At 43.1% G+C, this 25,479-nt stretch overlaps 2 protein-coding genes and 1 pseudogene across 4 annotated transcripts in view; 2 read left to right on the forward strand and 1 right to left on the reverse strand.

Annotated features, from left to right (window-relative positions):
* TEC (tec protein tyrosine kinase) overlaps positions 1–12,467 on the forward strand; it is a 142,587-nt gene extending 130,120 nt beyond the window's left edge. For both annotated transcript variants that reach the window (XM_028100748.2, XM_028100747.1), the window contains 7 exons: positions 2,182–2,256; positions 3,008–3,179; positions 3,300–3,516; positions 7,318–7,382; positions 10,319–10,437; positions 10,522–10,679; positions 11,854–12,467. In XM_028100748.2, the coding sequence (XP_027956549.1) occupies positions 2,182–2,256; positions 3,008–3,179; positions 3,300–3,516; positions 7,318–7,382; positions 10,319–10,437; positions 10,522–10,679; positions 11,854–11,937 (890 nt within the window). In that variant the 3' untranslated portion in view covers positions 11,938–12,467. The remainder of the gene's footprint in view (positions 1–2,181; positions 2,257–3,007; positions 3,180–3,299; positions 3,517–7,317; positions 7,383–10,318; positions 10,438–10,521; positions 10,680–11,853) is intronic.
* A 2,283-nt stretch (positions 12,468–14,750) lies between these two features.
* TXK (TXK tyrosine kinase) overlaps positions 14,751–25,479 on the forward strand; it is a 59,439-nt gene continuing 48,710 nt past the window's right edge. The window contains exon 1 of one of the 2 annotated variants that reach the window (XM_028100528.2): positions 14,751–14,928. In XM_028100528.2, coding sequence (XP_027956329.1) covers positions 14,841–14,928 — 88 coding nt within the window. In that variant the 5' untranslated portion in view covers positions 14,751–14,840. The remainder of the gene's footprint in view (positions 14,929–25,479) is intronic. The other variant, XM_028100526.2, reaches the window with a different exon arrangement.
* LOC114206642 (ATP synthase F(0) complex subunit C2, mitochondrial pseudogene) lies at positions 24,534–25,014 on the reverse strand (annotated as a pseudogene).

The following is a 25,479-nucleotide window of genomic DNA, read 5'->3' on the forward strand; positions in this document are numbered from 1 at the left end:
ATTTTATTTATTATTTATTTGAGAGAGAGACAGACAGAGATAGTGAGAGAGAGCATGAGCAGGGAGGCGAGGGAGAAGCAGGCTCCCCGCTGAGCAGGGAGCTCCATGTGGGACTCCATCCCAGAACCCTGGGATCATGACCTGAGCTAGAGGCAAATGCTTAACCCACTGAGTCACCCAGGCACCCAAGTTTGGATATTGTTGATAATGCTACTATAAACATTGGGGTGCATTTATCCCTTTGAATCAGTATTTTTGTATCCTTTGGGTAAATACCTAGTAGTGCAATGGCTAGATTATAGGGTAGTTCTATTTTTAACTCTTTGAGGAACCCTCATACTGTTTTCCAGAGTGGCTGCACCAGCTTGCATTCCCACCAACAGCGTAAGAGGTTTCTCCTTTCTCTGCATCCTCGCCAACACCTGTTGTTTCCTGTGTTGTTAATTTAACCATTCTTACAGGTGTGAGGTGGTATCTCATTGTGGTTTTGGTTTGTATTTCCCTGATGCCGAGTGATGTTGAACATTTTTTCATGTGTCTGTTAGCCATCTGGATGTCTTCTTTGGAAAAATATCTACTTATGTGTTCTGCCATTTCTTAACTGGATTAACATTAAATTAACTGGAATAATTTGTTTTTTGGGTTTTGAATTTGATAAGTTCTTTATAAATTTTGGATACTAGCCCCTTATCTGATATGACATTTGCAAATACCTTCTCTCATTCTGTAAGTTACCTTTTAGTTTTATTGATTGTTTCCTTCGCTGTGCAGAAGGTTTTTATCTTGGGTGCTTGGGTGGCTCAGTCAGTTAAGCGTCTGTCTTCAGCTCAGGTCATGATCCCAGGGTCCCTGCTCAGCGGAGAGCCTGCTTCTCCCTCTCCCTCTGCCTGCGGCTACCCCTGCTTGTACTCGCTCTCTCTTTTGTGTGTCAAATAAATAAATAAAAATCTTTTTAAAAAAAGATTTTTATCTTGATGAAGTCCCAATAGTTCATTTTTGCCTTCATTTCCCTTGCCTCCAGAGACGTGTCTAGTAAGAAGTTGCTATGGCTGAGGTCCAAGAGGTTACTGCCTGTGTTCTTCTTTGGGATTTTGATGGTTTCCTGTCTCACGTTTAGCTCTTTCATCCATTTTGAATTTATTTTTGTGTCTGGTATAAGAAAGTGGTCCAGTTTCATTCCTCTGTTGCTGTCCAGTTTTCTGAACACCACTTATTGAAGAGACTGTCTTTTTTCCATTGACTATTCTTTCCTGCTTTGTCGAAGATAAGTTAACCTTATGGGTCCATTTTTGGGTTTTCTATTCTGTTCCATTGATCTATGTGTCTGTTTTTGTGCCAGTACCATACTGTCTTCATGATGACAGCTTTGTAATAGAGCTGGAAATTCGGAATTGTGATGCTGCCAGCTTTGCTTTAGCTATTTGGGGTCCCAGCTGTTGATATTTTAAAGCCCCATATTTATGCTAAGCTTACTAGTACTGAGTTATTCAAGGTGAGTCACTTTAATTTTTAATAGACTAGTAATTCCCTTAATTCCCTTTCATAGTTCAGATCATATTGGAAAAGACCATGAAATAATAATTGATAATAGCTGTTAGAAACCTTTTAACATTTTACTTATTTTAAAAGATTTTATTTATTTATTATTTATTATTATTTATTTGAGAGAGAGAGAGAACGAGCAGTGGGGAGGGGCAGAGGGAGAGAGAGAGAGAGAAGCAGACTCTCCGCTGAGCAGGGAGCCCAATTTGGAGCTCTATCCTAGGGCCCTGGGATCATGACCTTAGCCGAAGGCAGACGCTGAACCAACTGAGCCACCCAGACGCCCCACCTTTTTTAACATTAAAAAAAAAATATTTGAGAATATGCTGGCTCAGTGCTTGGTAAACACTGTTGTATTGAAAAGGCAATGTTTGTTGAGTGAATAAAAACATATATAGGTAAAAAACTTTTTTATGTTCCATAAAAATTGTCAATTCCAAAGAACAAGATCATCTTCTTCCTGCCTGCCTTCCTTTCTTTTTATTTTTTGTTAGCTATAGCAGAGTGCTGTATGTACACAGAGGATGAGCACTAAGTGGATAAATGAACGGCCTTTATACATGAGTGTCTAAGTTTAGCGCTTTCCCATGCAGAATGATTAAGAATGAATTCAATTTCGATGCTTTCTCTGACTTCCAGGACTTGTCACAAGACTGCGGTACCCAGTTAGTACGAAGGAGAAGAATGCACCAACCACTGCAGGATTCAGCTATGGTAACTCGTTTTGTAGTTGCACTGGCTAATTTTCCTTAGAAAAAAAATCCATTACCACAAGACCAATTTAGATGTTAGAATTCCACATGGTAGAACTATTTTTACAGTTTTATAGTATGGGGTTTTAGGTGATTATCCTTGTAGCTATGGTAACCCTAGATTTTCTGTTTTCATCCTATTCATAATTCAGCAAAAAACTTTCTCTTGGTGAAAAATAAGCATTACCATGTTATTTCTAAAATAAATCAAATCCTTTTCTGGTTCTCACCAGCTTGATTGGTTAATCACAGGAAAGTAAGGATGGAGGTAATAAAGAAGGCATCCAACTTGATTGTCTTTGTGGCTTCTAGCAAAAGCCTTTTAAACAGAGGATTAAATTCTTTCCAACCTGATATAATTGGGGGCGGGGTACAACAAGCGGAGGGGGATGAATGGTAAAGGAGTATTTGATCTGGTTTTTTTCTAAGTACCTTTAAGCTCTATTATTATTCGTCTCTTATTCAGCATCTTCTTGCCTTCTGTTGTTCACTTTGGTTATATTATGATGGCTTAGAAGGGAGTACACCCTCCCCAGAGGCTGGAAAGCCACCTTTTGCAGTTTAGATGTAGGTTGCAAGTCTGTTCTATGTTTTACTGATAGTTCTATTATCCTGTAACTTTGACATTGACTGGTTGTCGTTTCTCTATTCCCCACTGATTCATGCTGTGTTCTCCTTATTAAATGTTATCACTTTCCCCCTCTGTCTCACAGAAAAATGGGAGATCAATCCTTCAGAGCTGACCTTTATGAGGGAACTGGGCAGCGGACTGTTTGGAGTGGTGAGGCTAGGCAAGTGGAGAGCTCAGTACAAAGTGGCAATCAAAGCTATTAGGGAAGGTGCCATGTGTGAGGAAGACTTTATAGAAGAAGCTAAAGTGATGATGTAAGTTACCGGTTCTTTCTGGTTCCTCTTTTTGCATTAAAAAGTAGCCTCTCATCAGCTAATAGCCCTGCGGGTTTCTTTTCCTTTAGTAACTATGTGTATGTATGACTTCCCTCCCAGGAAGCTGACACACCCGAAGCTAGTGCAGCTTTATGGTGTATGCACCCAGCAGAAACCGATTTACATTGTTACCGAGTTCATGGAAAGGGGCTGTCTTCTGAATTTCCTCCGACAGAGACAAGGTCATTTCAGTAGAGATGTGCTGCTGAGCATGTGTCAAGATGTGTGTGAAGGGATGGAGTACCTGGAAAGAAACAGCTTCATCCACAGAGATCTGGTAATCCTAAACACCTGTATTCCCTTTTAGTGGCTGAATTCCTTTGTAACACCGGGGCAGCAAATGAGCAATGGTGTATTAATATCCAGTTTCTGTTCTCAACGATGTTTCCCCATTATCTTTAAACCTGGTAAACTTAACTTGCCTCATAATTTTAACAGAAAAATCTTGATCAAATCTAACACATATAATACATAATTACATAAGCAATTGCATAAATAATATGTGACTACATAGGTCATTGTTTCTAAGCAACTTACCATATAATAACTATTTGATCGCCACAAGAATCTCATGTGATAGTCACAACAGTCTTTCTGATCATTGTTGTTTGATAGGAAAATTAGCTTGAGAGAAGTGAAATGACTTACCTAAGGTGATAAATGGGGAAGTTAAGGGTTGACTCCTCCTTTCACCAAATCCTAAACTCTTTTCCACCTCACACGATGTAAGCAGAAGCCATAACAGAAATCCTTGGTTTATTTTCCTGATTTCTGAAGTCACTGGGAAAACGTGGAGGCCCACGTTAACTCCTGAAAATATTAGAAAAAGGAATCTATTATTGGTTCTAAAATATTGTGATGGAGACACTTCTTAATTTTTCCCCTCCCCTGACTGTCTCCCTATCTCCTCTATTCTTTCTTTTCTCTTTTTCTTCTCTGCCTGTTTTCCTCAAATGTGTCTATTTTCAGCACGATGACAGAACTATCAGTTCCTGTTAAACCTTGAAGATGATTCTTTCACCAAAAAGAATGTGATTCTCTACCTGAGATTTTTCCATGTTTGAGTTTTAACTTTCTTGTCATAAAGCATGGATGCATTTCTTCTGCAATAGCAGCAAAACATTTAAAAAAAATTAACAGTCACCTTAAACAGTCATTGCTTTTATAGGTATTTAACATATATCAGCTCGTGTAATCATGAGAAGTAGGTATGATTATTCTTCTCACTTGACAGATGAGGAAACTGAGGTGTAAATGGGATAAAATAACTTACCAATAGGCAAGTATAGTGTGGAGTCAGAATTTGAACCCAGAGAGTTCAGCTCCAGAGTCTACACTATAGCTACTATAGTATGCGATGTCTAGACTTAGGGCATAATAAGGAGTTGAATATTTGTGAGTGGAAGACTTGACTTCTAGATGTGTTTTAGGGTAGTTATCTAATCTCTCTTAGATTCTTTTTCTGCATCTGTAAATTATAGGTGGGTTATAATACGGGTTTGCTCACAAGACTGTTTTCCTCCCAGCTTTATTGAGGTATAATTGACAAAATTGCATATATTTAAAGTAAACAACATAATGACTTGATATATGCATACACTATGAAATGATTATCAAAGTCCAGTTAATTATATCCATACCTCACGTGTGGTGAGAATGCTTAAGATGCACGTTCTTAGTAAATTGCAAGTAAACATTAAAGTATTATTATAGTTATGCTATCCATTAGCTCCTCAGAACACACTGAGTTCTACATTTTTTTTTTAAGATTCCATATATAAATGATATCATAAGGTATTTGTCTTTCTTTAGCATAATGCCTTCCAGGTTCATCCGTGTTGCCACAATGACAAGATTTTTTTTTTATGGCTGAATAATATTCCACTGTATAGATATACCACATCATATTTATTCACTCATCCATTGATGGACAGTTAGATTATTTCATAGCTTGGCTATTATGAGTAATACTCCTATGAATATGGGAATTCAGACATCTCTTTGAGGTACTGATTTCATTTCCTTTTGTATATATTTAGAAGTGGAATTGCTGGATCATATGGTAGTTCTATTTTTAATTTTTTTTGTAAACCCCATGCTGTTTTCTGTAATGGCTGTACCAAGTTAGATTCCCACAAATAGTATACAAGAGTTCCCCTTTCTCTACTTTTTCTTCCTTGACAACTTTTGTCATCTCTTGTGTTTTTTTTGTTTTTGTTTTTGTTTTTTTATTTATTTGACAGACACAGCGAGAGAGGGAACACAAGCAGGGGGAATGGGGAGAGGGAGAAGCAGGCTTCCCGCAGAGCAGGGAGCCCAATGTGGGACTTGATCCCAGGACCCTGGGACCATGACCTGAGCCGAAGGCAGACACTTAACGACTGAGCCACCCAGGCGCCCATCTCTTGTGTTTGTGATAATAGCCATCCTGACAGGTGTGGGGTGACATCTCATTGTGGTTTTGATTTGCATTTACCTGATGATTAATGATGTTGAGCACCTTTTCATGTACCTGTTGGCCATTTGTATGTATTTTTTTTTTTAAATTCTATATTCAGGTTCTTTGCTCCTTTTAAAAATTGGATTATTTGCTTTTTTGGTATTGAGTTGTATGAGTTCCTTATGTACTTTATATTTTAACTCTTTATCAGATATATGGTTTTACAAATTGTTTTTCCCATTCTGTAGTTTCCCTTTTTTATTTTGTTGACTGTTTCCTTTGCTATGCAAAGGTTTTTAGTTTGATGTAGATCACTTATTTATTTTTGCTTTTGTTGCTTGTGCTTTTGGTGTCATACCCAAAAATTCACCAGTGAAGCCATCTGGTCTTGGGCTTTTCCTTTACCAAGACTGTTTTAAAGATCGCATTATGTGATTGGGGCAAAGGACTCTGTAAGATAAATGTGATATAGATAACATTCATTATTGTTATTATGCTCAGTGATGATACAGAACATCTCTCTGTCATATTGAAAGTTGTGAATTAAGCACCTTCCTCTTTTTTTGTACTTTCAAAACTGATGAAAATTGAATGCCTACATGAATATGGCAGACTACATCTGTCCACACAGACCATATCTTGATGAAAGCAATTTTGATAATTTTGTGCTTACAATATTAACATCACCATGGTAGGTTCGTGTCACCCCTGAAGGGAAGATTCTGATGCTTTTGTCTTTTGGGCAAAGAATGCTGTAGACCATGAAGTGAAGTAATGATAAGGTATCCCCATAGGAAGATGGGGGCAAATCTGGGGAACTTTAGAAGAGACTCTTAAAATGCATTCAGCAGGAATAATCTTGTATAAGTGGAACTGCCACATACAGAGAATAAAATGCTAGAAGTGTCGGGAACAAAAATGCATCTTAGCCCATAGGATATGGCATTAAAAATGTTATCATGTTTTCCTTCTGTGAAACACTATGTCTTTTTACCAAACTGTTTTCTTGAATCTTTCACCCTTAAAGAATGGGCAAGAGAATATAATTTAAATAATCCAGAATTATATTTGACCAATTTCATATGTCATATCACAATATACAGGAAACATTGTAAATGACAAGGTAAACTATGTTACACATGGTTGTTTTTGTTTTTTTTTTGTTGTTGTTGTTTTTACTGAGATCAGGATGACTAATCACTGGGCAAAGCTGTTGGGTAAAAGATCAGTTACCTATCACTTTGATTATTGTGTGTTATTAAACTCACCTAATGAGAACCTGGATTAAGGACTTAAAGAGATGTTGTCATTATCAATAAGAAAATCTGACAGTTTAATAAGAATAGAAATGGGAGGGGGGGAAGTAGGTTGACCTTGTTAGTCTTCATTTAGGTGTGACAATTGGCAAAGTCATATAATTATGTCTTACTGCATATGACTTCCTGACCTGTCTTTCTACCCATTTTTTCAAATATATGTTGGAGACATTTCCACAGGGATAAATCCAATTTATAAAGAGACATTTCCACCTTCCATAAATGTTGACTGGGCTATATTAAATTTAATATAAACAGAATTTATATTTTTCTACTTTGTAGAACTTTGTAACTAATATACCATTGAAATGTTGTTTTCCAGGCTGCCAGAAATTGTCTAGTAAATGAAGCGGGAGTTGTGAAAGTATCAGATTTTGGAATGGCCAGGTAAGGCAGAGTCTATGTGAACAATTTCTTTCAATTTTGGATTAAATTAATATGTACCTCTGAAGGTATAGAAAGCCTGACTTTTTTTGCAGTTTGACTGTGTCGACTTCTTTTTCTGAAGCCTATCGAAGAGCTGTTTTTTAACCACATCTTTTGTTCTATTATATTCAAAATATTTGTAGTATCCATCATTTTCATAGGAAGACTAATTGATTTTTCTGCTTCTTAGTGTGTTTTTGATGTAAGGCAATAAAATAAGTTAGATTATGTTTTTTGAAAAATTTCTTTGCTGAATGTATCTGTTTTACTGTTACTGTGTGCTTTTTCGCAGGTAAAAAATTGTTGGGAAATTATGACTGTTTCTTGCTTTATTATGTGGTGTCAGGTGACAGTCACATTAGCTTGTAGAGCCAATAAGCATGGGAATAATCTGCAGTGATGAAATAGAAAGGAAATCTTGTTAGCTGTTCCGAGATAAATAAGTTCATTAAAAAACAAAGTACACATTGTGATGTTACTCATTCTCTCCACTAGGTGGGAGTATAGCCTGCTAAATATTCTACTTTCTCCCGGGCGATGGGTTAGATTTCTAGAGTCTTGTTTTCACAGAAATGTGGTTAGGGGTACAGTTCTTAGAATACCTAGTCCATTGTGTTTTTATTCTCTTAATTTTTGTAATTTTAATAGAGTGTTAGAAAAGACCTTTAAAAAGTATTGTTTTTCCTTTCCCTCCTCTCTGTCTGTTCACTCATCCATACATCCATCCTTGAAAACATTAGGTACCTACTATGTACCAGGGTGTTAGGCTGAACCATAGCAGAGAATAAGGCGTATGAGCCCCTGCCATATGCCTCTTATATTCAGGAGGAGAGAGAGAGAGAGACATAAGACCTGAGAGAATCACGAAGAAAGGAAAACCCAGTATTGTGACCGAGTGGGGGTCAGCACACGAAGGCCTCTGGCCCAAATGTGACCCAACACTTCTTTTTATTCAGCTTGTGAGCCAACAATGGTTTTCCAATTTTTAAGATTTTATTTATTTATTTGACACAGAGAGAGAGACAGCGAGAGAGGGAACACAAGCAGGGGGAGTGGGAGAGGGAGAAGCAGGCTTCCCGCCAAGCAGGGAGCCCGATGTGGGGCTCGATCCCAGGACCCTGGGATCATGACTGGAGCCGAAGGCAGTTTAACCGACTGAGCCACCCAGGCGCCCCTGGTTTTCCAATTTTTAAATGGTTGGCAAAAATTAAAAGAATTTTAGGACACGTGAAAAATATCTGAAATTCAAATGTCGGTGTCCATAAGTAAAGTGTTATTGGGACACAGCCTCACTCATTGTGTGTTGTCTGTGGCTGCTTTCACATGATGAAGGCAGAGTTGGTTAGTGGTGACAGAGACTGGCCTGAAAAATAGAAAATACTCATCATCTGGCCCTTTACAGAAAAAATGTGCTCCCCTCAAGATAGAGGTCACGTGGGGCTGGTGGGGTGGGTGGGCGCTGAGTGGTGGCACAGGGCGGGGTGATGGTAGCTACATCTGATCTGGTGCTCTGGGAGACCTCTCTGAGACTAGGATATTTGAATAGAGACCAACAAGACAGAAGTAGCCAACGGTGGCGATCTGAGGACAAAATATCCCAGGTGGAAGAAACAGCAGGTATGAAAGCTTGAAATCTGGGACAAGCTTGGGTTACCCCAGCACCAGGTCACACAGGCCAAGGTTAGCTCATCGTGAGAGCAGGACTGCCGCCTGTCAGGGTAGTACTTACCCAGTGCTCTTTGTGCTTTTTATGAAGATTTTCCTCTGATAGGCAGTCTTCCAGTTTCATATGTTGGATTTTTATACGTTTGGCTTTCAGAAAATCTATGCTTTTGCATCAGCCCCTCTAAAACACTCATTAGACACTAAACTCAAACCCCCCCTGTTGGGCAGGCACGTGGATCCCACTCATGGTGGCATTGTTACCATGTAGCAGAGGAAGTTTGTGCAATTATTTGAATGTTTTTTCATGGAGCTTTTTAGAAATTAGCTTTATATGTGCATGTACTACGTAAACACAGTCCTCTTGTAAATCCATACTGAACACATTACAGGAAGGGCTCACGTCTCCATATCTACCACCCTGATCCAGGGTCCTCCCCAGAGGTAGCCAAAGTTGTCAGGTTGTGTGTGTCCTTCCAGAAGGATGTAAGTATGCTTGCATAGCAAAAATTATTGTTTTGAGTGTGTGTGTATGTGTGTGAGTGTGTATGTGTGTGTATGTATGTGTGTGAGTGTGTATGGGTGTGTGAGCCAGTGTGAGTGTGTATGTGTGAGTGTGTGAATGTGTGGGAGTGTGTGTGTGCGAGTGTGTATGTGAGTGTGTATGTGTGTGTGTGAGTGTGTGTGTGAGTGAGGGATGTCATGGTATATAAATCTATACTCCACCATTTACATATGTCATTTTGCAATTTGCTTTTTTCATTTGCTGTAGGTTTAAATTGTACTCTGGAGTTGTGGGGGCCAAAAGCACGTGTGTCTCTAGATGCTCTGCACCACTTCCTTTAGAGCAGCTCTGCTTTAGATGTTTTACATGTGGGGCCTTTGGGTTAAATTTTGTTTAAAGAACAAAATTGCTTACCAAAAAAAAAAAACCTTAGCTAACTCTTTTATTGTGTCCTGCCTCTATTGCCTTATAAAAAAGAAAAACACACAGAAAAATGAAAGTGCAGATACTAATGTTACAATGCATCCATCTTAAGCGTGTAAGTGAAGCTGAGAGGAAGATGGAAAGCACCAGGCGTGGCCACGGAGGCAAACATTTAGCTTCAACCGGATGCTTGTTGGACTTCAGTCAACTGTGTTTTTGATTCGAAGAGGAAAAAAAAATTTAAAGAACATGTGCAACATATAGATCGTAACTCAGAGGCGTAAACCTGTGGTGTGTCTTACTTTAGGTATGTTCTGGACGATCAATACACAAGTTCTTCTGGTGCAAAATTTCCAGTGAAGTGGTGCCCTCCCGAGGTGTTTAATTACAGCCGCTTTAGTAGCAAATCGGATGTCTGGTCATTTGGTAAGAACATGGTCCATTTTTCCCCAGCTCTACTCTGAAGCGGAAGTGGATGCATCCTTTTCATAATCCTTTATCCTTTTCTAGGTGTTTTAATGTGGGAAATATTCACTGAAGGCAAAATGCCCTTTGAGAAAAACACCAACTATGAAGTGGTAACCATGGTTACCCGGGGCCACCGACTCTACAGGCCAAAGTTGGCATCCAAATATGTATACGAGGTGATGCTGAGATGTTGGCAGGAGGTAAAAAAAAAAGTTTTCTGTGCTTTCATTCTGAATCTCTGAAACATTTGGGGATCTGAGCTTGGTAGATTAATAGTCTATAGTCTCTACAGCCTGGTGAGTTAGTGTGTGTTTTATAGGATTTCAAACTCTAGGTAGAAAGCCAGCCCTCTCAAGTCAGTTCTGAATAATGGGAAGAAGAAGGTGAAGAAGCAGAAAATGATAATAATTAAGATCATGAATTCAGGTTGCCATCCCACTCCCAAGGGGAAATCCTGTCACAGTTGCCTGAGTTCGGGACTCAAGGATTAAGTCCAGAGAAGTAGCTCTTCTTTCACTGGACTACTTGTATTGTTGAAGTATTACTCTTTCACCAGAGGGGGTTTCTTTCACCAAATCTCAACTTCCCCCAGATCTCTTGACTTACAGTCTTTGAAAGTTTTCCTTCCCGGTGTATTAAAATGTCACCTTGTAGAAGAGATTAGACAACAAAATGATTTTTGGAAGATAATAATAGTTCATGTGTATTGTGTGCTAGGCACTGTACTGAGTGCTTTAGATATAGTTCTCAAAATAACCTTTAGAGGTGCAGAGATTTTTACTATAACCACTTTGTGGAGAAGACCAGGGCTCCTGAAACTGACACTTGCCCAAGACCTCGTTGCTACAGAGAAGCAGAATCCATGCTCTTGGTCACTTGCTATAATGTCTCCAAAGAACACTGATTGGGATGGGAGAGGCCTGGGCAAGAAGTGTTGCTGGGGGTGGGAGAGGACAGCATGAGCAGAGGCAAGGTGGTGGTAATGAGTGTGGTGTGTGTACAGGAGGGTGAAGATGGTCTCATGGAGCAGAGAGCCCATGTGAGGGTGTTTGTGGGAAATGAAATTGGGTAGCAAGAGGATGGGGAAAGTCAGGTTATAGAGGGCACTGCAAATTAGGAGCACTTGATTTTGCAGGCAATAAGGAGCTGTGTTAGAGTCTTAAATGGAGACACAAAAGGAATGTCATGGAAAGGTGTGTCTAGCAACAGTATGTGTAGGCTAGGGTAGACCCATTTGGAGACACCTGAGTGTTCTAGTCCCAAAACAATGAGTACCTTGCGCTTGTGTGCTATGTTATGTGAGTTTGAATGTGAGAAATTATTTTGGGGTCTGGATTCTGGAACCCACAGCTTCTCTTTGATTTTTAATTGTAGAAACCAGAGGGAAGGCCTTCCTTTGAAGATTTGCTGCGCACAATAGATGAACTAGTTGAGTGTGAAGAAACTTCTGGAAGATAAGTGGTGTTGTGATCTGTGGCGTCCAGATTCCAAAGCATGAGGAAGAAATGGCACTTTGTCGCTAACTTTTAACTTATTTAGCACTTGGACATGTAGACTGTTTTACTTACAAAGTGGAAAAACCTAAAGCATTTGCTTCTAGACCAGTCCTAGCTCTGGGACTGGATCTTTCAAGTTACGGAAATGCTGCCTGACAGATGGTGATTAAAAACACTCACTTTTATCATCCCACAAGTACTTGAGCACTCACCATGTGCTAAGTACGATGCCCAGACCCCAAGGTTTTCCCATTTTAGGGGTGTACATGGGGCCATGTTGGCTGGTGTCAGTGGAAGGTCAGGATATTTGGGAAAGGAAAGGGAATTTAGAGACTTGTTCCAGCAACCTTTCTTTTTCCTTTGACTTCTATAGAAATCTGGGCCTCAGGCATTGTCTAAAATGTGGGTTCTGGATGAATCAGGAACCCATCTTGGATAAGTACCCCTCTTTTGTTTTGAAAACTTCCATTTTCAAGACTGCCATTATTTGTATGCTGTATATATTGTAAATATATATAATATATAAAGATATATATTTATAAGAAACTGAGTAGTCTTTTAATTAAAAATTTTAATTCTGTAACATATGAACTTACCTTTTTAGGACTAGGGACTATGCCTTGCAGCTGTCAATTTCTCTACCCCTGGGGATCAAATATTCCTTACTGAAGAGAAAAAAGTCTGGACTTTCTACCATTAATGCCTCCTCCCCACTTAGGCAGACATGTTTGGGGGTTCCTGTCTAATTTAAGCCCCCAATCAGGCCCATGTTTGGGTTGAGTGACCATGCCCATGGTATCCATAACTAATTGGAGTAGGGTAAAAATTGAACTGGGGTGGCGCGCCTGGGTGGCTCAGTCGTTAAGCGTCTGTCTTTGGCTCAGGTCTTGATCCCGGGGTCCTGGGATCAAGTCCCACATCGGGCTCCCTGCTCAGCAGAGAGTCTGCCTCTCCCTCTCCATCTGCTTCTCCCTCCCCACCCCGGCTCATGCTATCTCTCACTCTCTCAAATAAATAAATAAATAAATAAATAAATAAATAAATAAATAAAAATCTTAAAAAAAAAATTGAACTAGAGGCAATCAGTGACTTTCTACGTCCTGGGAATCTGCCCCAGGACGTAGATGCTGTAAGTGGAGGTACTGGGCTCTGGGGCAGAATGATGAGGTGATGTTCACAACAAAGCCTGCCCCCACCACAAGCAAGACCCAGGAGCAAGCTCAAATTCTGGTAGAGAGACCAGGAAAAATGGAGAGCATGGTATATAGAGCTGTCTCCCAGATGGTTTTCAGGAGATCTGGTTGGATCAGTGAGATAGTCTAGAAGAGCCTCATGGTAGACCCTGTGATCAAGTTTGTTTGAGTGGGTTTCTGACCATTTCAATCTCTGACAAAGACACCAGCTGAGCTGGAACCTTCATTTCTCCTCATGAGCCCAGGGAAAAGAAACAGTCTCTGTTATCAATAGCAGAGGCCCCATATGGCCCAACGCATGTTTCTTGGTGTTACGAGGGTAGAAAGCTGAGGCACACACAACACACAGGGCCTTTCTGTAGGAGTTTCAGCTGCTCTGGGGACTGCTGTGGTGTCCCCTCTGCCACAGGTGTTAAGGGAACACAGAGCTGTTGCTGGCTGCTCTGAGCAGTGCCTCCCTAGGACCCTGGAGAACCATCTTTCCCTTCTGGTCTGTCCATCCACTGAAAGCTATCTTCCATCTTTCCTTATCCTCCTTATAATGGAAAAAAAAATTATCTTAAGTCTTGTCACAGTCTGTTTGCCACCTTCCTCCTCATCTTCCTGTTTAAACCGTACCCCCATCACAAAAACATACACACCTTTCAACGGAATTGTAGTCCATTCAAGGAGTTGGTCATACTCGTTATACTTGAGTATGAGTACTGTCGATTATATCTTTCTCCTTCCTTTCTCCTTCACCTTGACTCCTCCCACACCTCCCTGTCCGGTCCCATACTTCCCTTTTCACCTAAAGGAGCTGGATGGTATTGAAGAAAAGTGAGGACAAAGTATAGTCCTTGTAGTAATCGTTATGTATACTATTGATGTGGAAAACAAGATGGATAATACCTGGCAACATTTGGGAACATCTTCTTCAAAAATCTTTAAATTTTTCACCAAAACTTAACAAAAGGTTTTGTATAAAGCGTAAGGAAGGCAAAAAGTGAAGTAAAAATAGAAGAATCCACCCAGAATGCTTAAAGAGATCTTAATCTATAAAGCAGGAAATAGGAAGGGCAATGTGAAAATGCTATGTGCTCATTAGAATTGTTCCCTTTAGTTTTAATTTTTGGTTATATTTTCCAAGGGGATGAAGTGAAACTCCTAAGTACATTTTTTATTGATGTTGTTTTTATATTTCTGAACCATGGCTCAGTCACCTTTTAGGTGTATTACTGAATTGGCTTCCAGCCCCACAAAAAAATGAAGTTTCGTAATATGGTCCTTGAAGTGTTAGTACTGAGTGGGAGGACAGAACATTCTAGATTTATACTCCAATACGTAGAATCTAATTCTGTTTCTTCCACTTACTGTGTCCCTTGTCCTATCTGCGCATCCGTTTCCTTCTCTGTCCAGAGAGGGCAGTTTTGGATTTGATGATTTTTAATGTTTCTTGCACGAAAATTCTGTGATTTTTTTTGAAAATGTTGTTTGCTGGAGTCACCCACACAGTTGGGAATGAGGAACCAATAGCAGCTACCCTCAGAGATCTGGATGGAGATTACTGAGCTTTCTTATATAGGCCATCGGGTTGTCATTCACACACTTCTCTGAGGTTTTTAGAACAGGAAAATAGGTGGGGTTAACTCTGTGAGAAACATCTTGGGCGAGCTATGATTTCAGTTAAAAGATGTGTTTTTGTGACCGGAGTGTCGCTGAAGAACTGAAGGCTGTTTGGTCTGCTCCCTGCAGAAGCACAGCCATGATTCTTTCCACCTGTAAGTAAGATGGCTTCGTCCTTTATCTTCAGGGCTTGTTCTGGGCCCGTTACTTACTCTTGAACGGCAGAGGCAGGCACAAGGCTTGTGAAACTTTGAGGATAATTTCCCCAGGTGTTGTGACAGGGTTTTGTGTGTTATTCAAATGACCACCGTAGTGATGTAATTTTAGTAAATGCTCAGCGTGGAGAATGCAAAGGAAACAAAATAGTGTCCTTAAATCTATATCTGTGTATGGAAATGCAGTTTGAAAAGTGTTTGTTTTTAGGGCGATATTAAGTGTAAAGAGCTCAGAGCTGAAGGCTGGGAGACCAAGTTTTAGCTTCTGGATTTGCTGCAGCCTTGGTGGGTCACCTTTGGCAACTTCTTACGTCGGGTGCTTATCTGTAAAATGGTACCCTGTTTCTGCCCACCTCTCAACAAGATAGCATAAACAGTAGCTAAAAATGACACGTCCTTCATGATCTTAATTTTGGAGTTGCTTTGGAAGACTGTTCAGTTCCATGTGCAATTTTGAAAATGCTTATTATTTTAACTATGAGGGCCTTATGCACAAAATATCATTAAAAAATAAGAAAGGAAAATACTCTTTGATTTTAATTCTGAATGACTATAGAACCTAGTTTTAACAAAGCCCAGTCATATCAGATTAAAGTAATCAAAGACCAGCTAACAAAGTTTTTTACATTTCTGATTTTTAAGTGGCAATAGGAAAAACGGGTGGCAGTTTTTAAATGTCATCTGTTTAAGCCACATCACCTCACAGGACCCAACGCTTGTTGGTAGAATTTGTAAAACATAAACCAGGCTATTTCAGTTGTACTGACCTGAATATAACTTACAGTCTTGATCCACTCATCGACAGAATGGGGCTGCCTGGTATCAGAATTACAGGTGAACCAGGGCCAAGCGGCAAGAGCTATGAAGCAACAATTTCTGTCCCCACCACCCCCGATGGTAGAACGAAGATGAGCAGTGACTTAATAACCTTTTTATTAAAAGCTGTGCGAGCATCTGTTCTTCATTTCTCCTGAGGTCAGAACTAGAGAAAAGGCTATAAATTTTAACAAGAAAGATTTGATTATATAGAAAATAAGTAATGGTGAGGGTTGAGACAGGATTAGGTTGCCCGAGGGATTAAATAAGAGACAACCTCTTGGCGGGACTATTTTGAGGGTCATTCTGGCCAGCCTTGAAGGGTGTGGATTTGATGAACATTAACCATCTCTTCCAGCTTCTGGTCATTTTTTCCATGTAAGAATCCCCTGTTTATTTCTGCCACCAACCACCCGGACATATGGCTCTATCTGCTTCTGGGTAAAACACTGAAGTGTTTACCGTTGATAAGAGAAAGCCAAGAGATGTCTCCAGGTGTATTACTGCTAATCAGAAAGTGTTTGTATGTGTTTGCCAGGCCAGAGTCATTTGCCAAATATGTTTGTTGTTCTAAGAGCTGTCATAGAAGTCTGGCCTGATAGGCTGCTGTAGGGCGGGAGGAGATCATGGAGGTGAGATATTGGTCATACTGAACCGTGGGGAGAGCCTGAGCGAGGTAGCAGAGCAATGCTCCAGCGAAGTTCAATTTGTGAAACATAATTGGGTATGGTCAAGGTTTCTACCCACTAACAGTGGCCCTGAGGACAGGTCCAGCCCCGTAGAGTTATTTAGAGGACAAAGCCCAGGAAGAACTAAGGGTTTGAAAAACTCACCTCTTCCTTCCCCTCCACTTCATTTTCACCTAATTTCTCTGCCTTTCTTTTCTTCCCAATTTATGAAGTAGAAGGGAAAAAAATTAACGATGTATATGAGTGATTCTTAAATCTTAGTGTGCCTGAAGTATCACAGGATACTGATAAAATGTCGATTTCCAGACTCACCTCCATAATTTGATCTGGGGGTGAGGTATGTACACCTGATCACATTGCCTTTCTAAGGCCCCTATTTTTTTTTTTTAAGATTTTATTTATTTGACAGAGAGACCCAGCAAGAGAAGGAACACAAGCAGGGGGAGTGGGTGAGGGAGAAGCAGGCTTCCTGTGGAGCAGGGAGCCCGATGTGGGGCTCGATCCCAGGACCCTGGGATCCATGACCCGAACCGAAGGGAGATGCTTAACCAACTGAGCCACACAAGCACCCTTTTTTTTTTTTTTTAATATTTATTTATTTGACAGAGAGAGACACAGCGAGAGAGGGAACACAAGCAGGGGGAGTCGGAGAGGGAGAAGCAGGCCTCCCGCGGAGCAGGGAGCCCGATGCGGGGCTCGATCCCAGGACCCTGGGATAATGACTGGCGCCGAAGGCAGATGCTTAACGACTGAGCCACCCAGGCATCCCCCTGAGGGCCCTATTTTTAAAGCCCCCTCTCATTCCTCCTTGTATTCGATTTCTGCACCAGCCCTACTAAGTTACTATCTTCTATCATTACCGTGATTATTAATATGGAGATAAAGAGGGTAGCTGCATGGCCACCTCTAAGACGGCCCCCACTGGTGCCCATCTCCCCGTGTTCACAGGCTTGTGCAATCCCTCTCCTTGTGTCTGAAGTGGACCGAGTAACTCACTTCTCATGAATAGAAGATGATAAAAGCAGTAGAGTGTTCTCCCTGAGATGAGGTTGTATGAAGACTGTGGCTTCTGACTTCGTGCTCTTGGGCTCTCTGTCTCCTGGATTACCGGCTGCCATGCTGTGGGCGTTCTCAGGTGGCCTGCGGAGGATCCCCATCATGAGGAATGAAGGCACGAAAGCTTGCCAACAGCCATGGAAGTGAACATGGACGTGGATCAACTCAACTCGACTACAATTTCATGAGCTTCATGAATTTCTTAACCTTTACCTACAGGCCCCCAGCTGAGCTGTGCCTGGAGTCCTGACCCACAGAAACTGTGAGGTTAATAATGATTTGTTTCCAACAATAGATGACGAATTCGGTGGCAAAAGCAGGGAGAACCCCTGGGCCAAAATCAAATGTGGCCACTTCCACCACTATTTTGCCTCAGGCTGGAGTTTTCCCCTTTATCAAAAATAGAGAATTTCCTCCTGTTCCTATGGACGCTAGCAGATGTGTCTTTTGTTTTTGAATCATTTCGTTTTTATCCCCCTGCAACTGCCTCAAGTCTGTTGCAATAATGACGGCGGTCGCCAGCACGGGTGACGGCGTCTGTGAGGTTTCCGTGTCTCCTGGCATGCTGAGATTCCCCGCCGTGCCTCCGTGAAGCCCACCGGCCCGCAGCATCTGTACACCCCCTGCCCACTGAGGGCCGGTGGTCACAGCTTCCGGCACAGTGCCAACCCCGCCAACAGGCCTTGTGTCTGACCACAAGCTGGCTCAATGTCTTGGGTGTGATATTTGTGAGCTCGTCATGAATTCTGAGGTCACAGACATCAGTCTTCTAGAAAATACTGCTCTGAGACCTGGGGGCAGGGAGGAGTTGTCTGCAAGGTTGCCTGCCCAGTCCACCTCACACCAGCTCATTACTGGGAAGAAAGCAATATCCCTGCATAGAGCAAACAACGGCTTCAGGGCGCTGGACTGTTTGGTGCCTGAGGGTGTGCCCTGGCCAAGACTGAGAACAGATGTGCAGTCTTCAGGGAGGCTCTGCCTTCCCTCAGAGCATCCGTTACTCCCTGGACACTATCTCCCCTGCTGCCCAGCACCCCATCCAGCTCCTCAGGCTTCTAGAGTCTCTTCACTCCTTCCCCACACCCAGTGCCCCTTCAGGCCCCAGCCCGGCCAAGTACCATTTTTGTCTGCCACCAAATTTATCAGTTTACGGTCACATAAGCTAGGTACCTGTTTTCTGTTAGTGACCCATGAATTCCCCTAAAGTAGTTATTCCTCTTCCTTTAGGGTAAGACTCAAGATGATGTCAAAAAGCCAGTTTGGAGTTTAACATAGGGTTGTTAACTTATTTTGTCAACACATTCAAAAAGACTAACCTCTCTGGTGACCATCGTTCCTTAGAAGCAGGGACATTTTAACATCAAAAGGAAACACACTGGAGTGTTCTTCTAGCATTCCTCTTAGAGGAGTGTCTTTTTAATATCAAGAGGAAGTGTATAAACAAAACAAGGATAATTTAACAACTCAAATATATAAAGAGCATACACTCAGATATTAGTGTAAAGGATAGCTTTCTAAATTGAATAAACATTTCTATGAAAAACTCAGTGTCTTACTTCTTCCCTTCCTTCCTCCTTCCTTCCTTCCTTCCTTCCCCCCCCCCCCATAGGTGTGGGTTCTTGGTTTGGCAGGTGGAAAGGCTTCTCTGATACCCGACTCAGAGGTAGAATGTCGCGCTAAAGGAAAGCTAGCTGTGTGTCACTCCTCCCAGATGCCATCGGTTAAGTCGATTAAAATGTGTCTGATTTTAAAAGGCCCTTAAGAAACATCTCGTGGTGGGAATTTATGATCGGCACGAGGAAGTTTGGTCTTTCTGAGAATTTCTGGGAACAATGGCGCCTATCTTGTAGTGAACGTCGAGACTCCCTCATGAATCCCCCAGAGCCATTTCCCCAAAGCCACGGGGTTTCGTCCACCGCCCGCCCCCCGCGCCCTCCTTCCCCCGCCGAGGCAGCTGGCACCAGAATTCCTCGTCTTACAACCGCCACCTGGAGCGTGCGGGTTGGGCGACTAAACTGGCCTGGTCTTTGGTTCAGGACGGCTCTCGAAACCGAGCCAGTTATTCATGTCTTCAAATAAAAAGCAGCGGCCATCTGTCACTTCTGACCAAATTCAGGAGGGATAAAATTTCACTTGAGGCTGTAATTCAGAACGAAACAGTGACGTCGGAAATGCCAGGGGATGAAAGCGAGGTTTTGTCGACGTAAACCTCAAACCATGGGAAACGCAGCAAAGGCCTGGAGCTTCGCTTCGCGGAGGGGGCGGGGCCACGGCTTTGCGGCGGGCCGCGATTGGCGAGCGGGGCGGGAGGCGGCCTCCGGGTAGTGGGGCGTCTCACAGTCGCCCCCTTCCAGCGCCCCCTGGCGGAAGCCGGGTCCCCCCCCCAGCCCCCGCTGTGGCCGCCCACCCCCGCCCGGAGGCGCCGGGAGCCTGGCGCGGGTGAGGGAAGAGGCAGCAAGCCTTCTCAGGAAAGAACGCGAACGCCCGGTGCAGCGAGAGGCTCGACTGCCTTACCCGAGAGATATGGGCCATTCCTAAAGGTCACAGGGATTATGCCAGGATGCGGTGCCCTTTTCCTAAGTTGCCGCGACCTGGTAGATAATTAAAGATCTTTGCGGGGGGAATAAGAAGCAGGTGAAGAGATCAGCGCGAGACGGAAGCGAGGGAGAGGAGGCTCCGGCTCCTTCCTGAGATAATCCTCAACCCTTCCAGCGGGCAAATAGTCACTGCCCGTCTCTGGGGCATTTTAGTCTCTCGGGCAGAGGCCTTTGATATGCGTGAGCTTCGGCCGAAACTGGGAATTTCCCAAAGGCACAGAAGAGTTTTCTCTCTGCGGGTCAATCAGCAGAGAATGGCTTCTGCAATCACTGGTTGCACGCGGAAGGGACTGTCCATTTGGTCACTGCCCTCGAAGACGTGTGTGAAGCGGTAGATCGAAAACGGCCACAAGTCTAATAATCACTGCTATCTGCTTTGGAGGGAATCGATATTTCAATCTATAAATAAAGATGCCTAGTGGCTTGGAAAGTCATGCCAAATGAGGGAACACCAGGGAGCTGCTCGGCGTTCACAATTTTTTTTTTTTCATTTACTCAACAATTATTTCTTGGGCAGCAACTTGCTGGGCAGAAGGGACGGAACTGTAAACAAGACAGAGGTTGGTTCCCAGCCACAGCTGCTCCTGGTCTTCGGGGGAGAAAAAAAACCCTTATCCTACTTAAATCAGTGGCAGCATAGGTCTGTACCTTTGCTATTGAATCAGGAAAAAATAAGTATTTTTTAAAATACTTCTTCCTAAATCACAGTGGGCAGAAGAGAGCAGAGGTCACCCAGGGGATATTGTGGGGTTTATGATCCACTCTGCTGGCATGTAGTCCTACAGGTGAGTAGGGGAAGGCCTTTTCCTAGTGCCCACAAAGCTTTCCCCGCCTGCTGACTGATACCAGCAATTCCTTCCGGGAAGATCTATGTATTTAAATGTAAGGTATTATGATAGGTAATTTTATGGGTCAAGTTGGCTGAGTCATATTACCCAGAATATTGCCCAGATGTTTGATCAACATAGTTCTGGATGTTTCTGTGAAGGGGTTTGGGAGATGAGGATTTAAAGATTTTATTATTTGAGAGAGAGAGAACAAGCAGGGGTGGAAGGGTAGAGGGGGGAGAGAGAGAGAGAAAAGCAGACTCCCCACTGAGCAGGGAACCTGACGTGGGGCTCGATCCCAGAACCCTGGGATCATGACCCAAGCCAAAGGCAGGTGCTTAACCAACTGAGCCACCCAGGTGCTGCGGGGGATGAAGATTTATTTAAATCAGTGGTCTTTGAGTAAAACAGACTACTGTCCACGATGTGGGTGGGCTTTATCCAATCAGTTGAAGGCCTTAAGAGAACAGAGACAGACCTCACCTGAGCAAGAGGAATTCCACCAGCAGACTGCCCTTCGACTCGAACACAGCTCTTCCCTGAGTCTCCAGCCTGCCAGCCCACCCCATTAGCTTATGGACTTGCCAGTCCCCACGATCATGTGAACCAATTCCTTAAAAATTAATCTTTCTGTTCACTTTAATATAGGTATCATGCTTACAAACATGAAAATGCCTTTAAAAGAAGGACTGCAGTACATGTTTACTATTATATCTGTTTATGATATCATTGATATCTTAGCAAGAATAAGTTTCAGAGCCTCTCCTGAGAGCTGTTTGGATGCTAGGGAGGGAGAGCCCTTTTGAGTCCTGAAATGGAGGGAATATTTGCCTTTGTGTCAGGGGTGGAGAGTGGGCTCAGGACAAAGGAGCTGGGGGCTGAAGATCAGCTTTGGCTTGCTTGGCCTTATTCCCTTGTGCTGTCTTCAGAGGGAGAATCACATCTACTTCTGTTTACCTTAAACATAGCCTGTGAGTTCCTAAAAATACTTGAATGAGTTCTAGGGACTGGGTGAGGGAACAGGTTGAGAATTAAATGAGTAATATCTATATTTTAGGTGCTTCACATCTGCTGTCTTATTTAATCTTCTAATCCATAAGGATAGTCTCGTTATGCTCCCTGACTCTGAGCCAAAGTCTCTGGGCTTGAATTTTGACTCAGCGGCTTTTTTTTTTTTTAAGATTTTATTTATTTATTTGAGAGAGAGAAAGAGAGAGAGAGAGAGAGAGAGAGCGTGAGGGGGGAAGGGTCAGAGGGAGAAGCAGACTCCCCGCCAGGCAGGGAGCCCGACATGGGACTCGATCCCGGGACTCCAGGATCATGACCCGAGCTGAAGGCAGTCACTCAACCAAATGAGCCACCCAGTCGCCCCGACTCAGCGGCTTTTTAATTCTGTGAATTTGGACAAATTACTGAACCTCTCTCCTAGTCTTTTTACTCTGTAAAATGGGGTAATAGGACCGATTTCAGTGTTTAGGGAGTAAATTAGTATAGTGTATGAGATCTTAGTATAGTGCCTGCTTATAGTAAGGGCTATGTTGGGGAACTGCCTCTCTAGCAGATAGGTTTCATTCCTGTATTTTCCAGATAAGGCTGCTGAGTGATTGCCCAGAATCGCATTGTTGCCACAAGAAAATGGAGCCATGATTTGACTGCAAGTTGGTCTGACACCAAAACCCACTCAAAACCCCATGTGCTGTCCTAATATGGAAAAAATCCTTGAACACCAGAGAAGGTTTCGCTATTTCATTTAATATCTTCATGGACTGATGCTTGATTTTGGATAACTTGCTTCTTTATTTAATGTTTCTGGGACAGCGGGTTAGGCTTATGACCTATAAGTACTAGCCAAAGATCCGGAAGCTCTTCTCTTCAACTTTGCTGTTCTACTTAGTTAAAAGGTTGTGGTCAGCCTAACTTGTTCTGTGGCCAGCATCGTGCTGTGAGATGTCCTGTGGTAGAATGAGCTACTGAAAAGTAGAGCCCAGGTGTGATGTGGTGGTGTGGGGGTATTGGCCGATTTATTGAGTTCTCCCTGTGTGCCAGGCACCCATGCTGGATGATCTGGAGAAGCGCTGAAATTGAAGAGCTTACAATGGAGCTCAGTGGTTCTCAAAATCAAGGGATTTTTGCACACTGCTCCCCCACCCCCCTACCCCCCTGCCGCCCCAGGGACATTTGACAATGCCTGGGAGTTTTTTGGTTTTCACGACTGAGAAGAGGAGGTGGGTGTGAAGGGGAGTGAGGAGTTGCTGCTGACACTTGGTCATAGAGGTGCTGCTAAACATCCTACAATGCACAAGACAGAGGCCCCCAGCCCCCTAAGAATCATCCAATCTAAAATGTCAGTTGTGGTGTGATTGAGAAATCCTGTGAGCGATGGAGCCTATGCAAAGATGGTCATTTAAATGGCCATCTAGGGGCGCCTGGGTAGCTCAGTCGTTAAGGGTCTGTCTTCTGCTCAAGTCATGATCCCAGCGTCCAGGGATCGAGCCCCGCATCCGGCTCCCTGCTCAGCGAGAGGCCTGCTTCTCCCTCTCCTACTCCCCCTGCTTGTGTTCCCTCTCTCGCTGTGTCTCTCTCTGTCAAATAAATAAATAAAATCTTAAAAAACAGTAAATGGCTATCTAACATGGTGCCCAGTTACGAGCCACAGGGCAGGACAGATCACCTGTGCTCTGGGAGCCCAGAGGACCATTAGATGGGAGTGAGTTGCAGTGGAAGTCCTTTTCAGGCTGGATGTAGGAGTGTTCAGGATGTCTATGAGAGCAGAGCAAGTGGAGGGAGCTGGTGCAAGAGGAGTGGTGAACACGGAGAGTTGGAGTGGAGTTGGCCAGGTTATGAAAGGCAATGAACATAAGGGAGGGTATCATCTTGACGCCATATGTAGTTGGGAGTCTTTTTAGGAGCTGAGGATGGAGAGTCGTTGGCTGAGACAGACTTTCAGGGAAATGAACTTAGAGGACAGATTGAAGGAGGGCTCAGAGGCTGGTACTTTGACCAGGTCATTCAGTCACTGAGTGAACACTGTGCCCAGAGGTTGGGAGTAGAGAGTCTGGAGTCAGGCTGCCTGGGTCCGATCCTGGCTGTCAACTTAAAAACCCTTTGAGTCTTAGCAGGGAGGGTCCCCTCTGTGGTCAGAGTCTTCATCTGTAAAGCAGCACCTACTTTACACGGTTAAATGAGGATTAAATGAGTTACCGCAGAAATGCCGGTGGGCTGCTGAGGGTTTGGATGAGATTGGTAGCAGGGGAGAGAAGAAGGAAATAGCCGAACAATTTGAACAGATTCATGGCAGAATGGATATAAGGGATGGGGCTTGGGTAGAATCCAAGATTTCTGTGGTGGAATCATACTCAGACTTGGGAAGATTAGAAAAGGGAACCAGTTTGTGTGGTTTTCTTTTTCTGTTTTCTTATGAATACAGTATTTATTTGTCTTCCTTCTGTCAAACGCTGAGCCACCCACTTTCCCCAGGCTGCCTGGGGAGGTATAGGAAAAGGAACATACAGGCAGACGAGACACGGGAGAAAGACCTATGGGAGGTGGAGACGGCTCCATCACATGGCGAAGAGGATGAGGAAGGCCACCATCGGGCAAAAGAGCCCGCTGACTGCAGAGAGGGCAAAGCCCAGCATGGCGTAGGAGAAGAGCTGTTGCTTCAGAGAGGGATTCCTGGCATAACCAATACGAGGCTCCCAAACATCGTCCCAATTCCAGCCCCAGAGCCATCCACTCCTCTCATGGCAGCCCCAGCCCATTGCACTTGGCTGCTGTGTCCGTGTCCGTTGAAACAGCGCTGGTTCGGAAGCTGTGGTTGGGATAATTGAGGTCGAGGGACATGGGGGCTGCCGAGCTGCTGAGGCTCTCATCTGTCGGCATCTCCGGTGGTTTTAGCACCGTTGCCAACAGCGTTCGGCTCAACAGCTGAGAGGTGCTCCTGACCAAGAAGGGGGTGGAGAGGAACTTTGCACAGGTGTCCATTTTCAGGGGAGGAGGGGCCGTGGCAGGAGGGCTGCTCTCAGTGCAGAGAAGACAGAGAGGGGCGTGGGGAGGGCTAGGGTAGTTTTCTTATTGGGGCTCAAGAGGAGGTTGAGCGTTCTGGTTGGACGAAATGTTAGCCAGTGGCTGAATTAGAGAAATAAAAAGCCTCTTGCAACTATCACTAAAAATCGCTTACGTGTAAAAAGTTCTCAGTCCTGGAATAGATACTTAGATACCATCTGACCACAGGCCTACCTGATTTTTGGGGGGTTTTCCTCTTTTTAACCTATAAGTTTTAGTTTTGAAAAATTTCAAGCATTTGGAAAAATATAGAGAACAATATAACATGCTAATGATTATTCAAGACCATTATAGACACTTCTTGGCCTTGACGATATTAAATGGTTTTAGTTTATTTTAGAACATGAGGCCATAGATGGTCACCCTTCACCTTGATGGACTGCCTCACAGAGGTTTGTAGACCGACTACAGAGCTTGCTCTGCTCTGGCCGTAATTGGCTA

The sequence above is a fragment of the Eumetopias jubatus genome, unplaced genomic scaffold, assembly GCF_037043125.1.
Source record: "Eumetopias jubatus isolate StellerSeaLion01/CBP00866 unplaced genomic scaffold, mEumJub1_p1.0 scaffold_2, whole genome shotgun sequence".
NCBI lineage: Eukaryota > Metazoa > Chordata > Mammalia > Carnivora > Otariidae > Eumetopias > Eumetopias jubatus.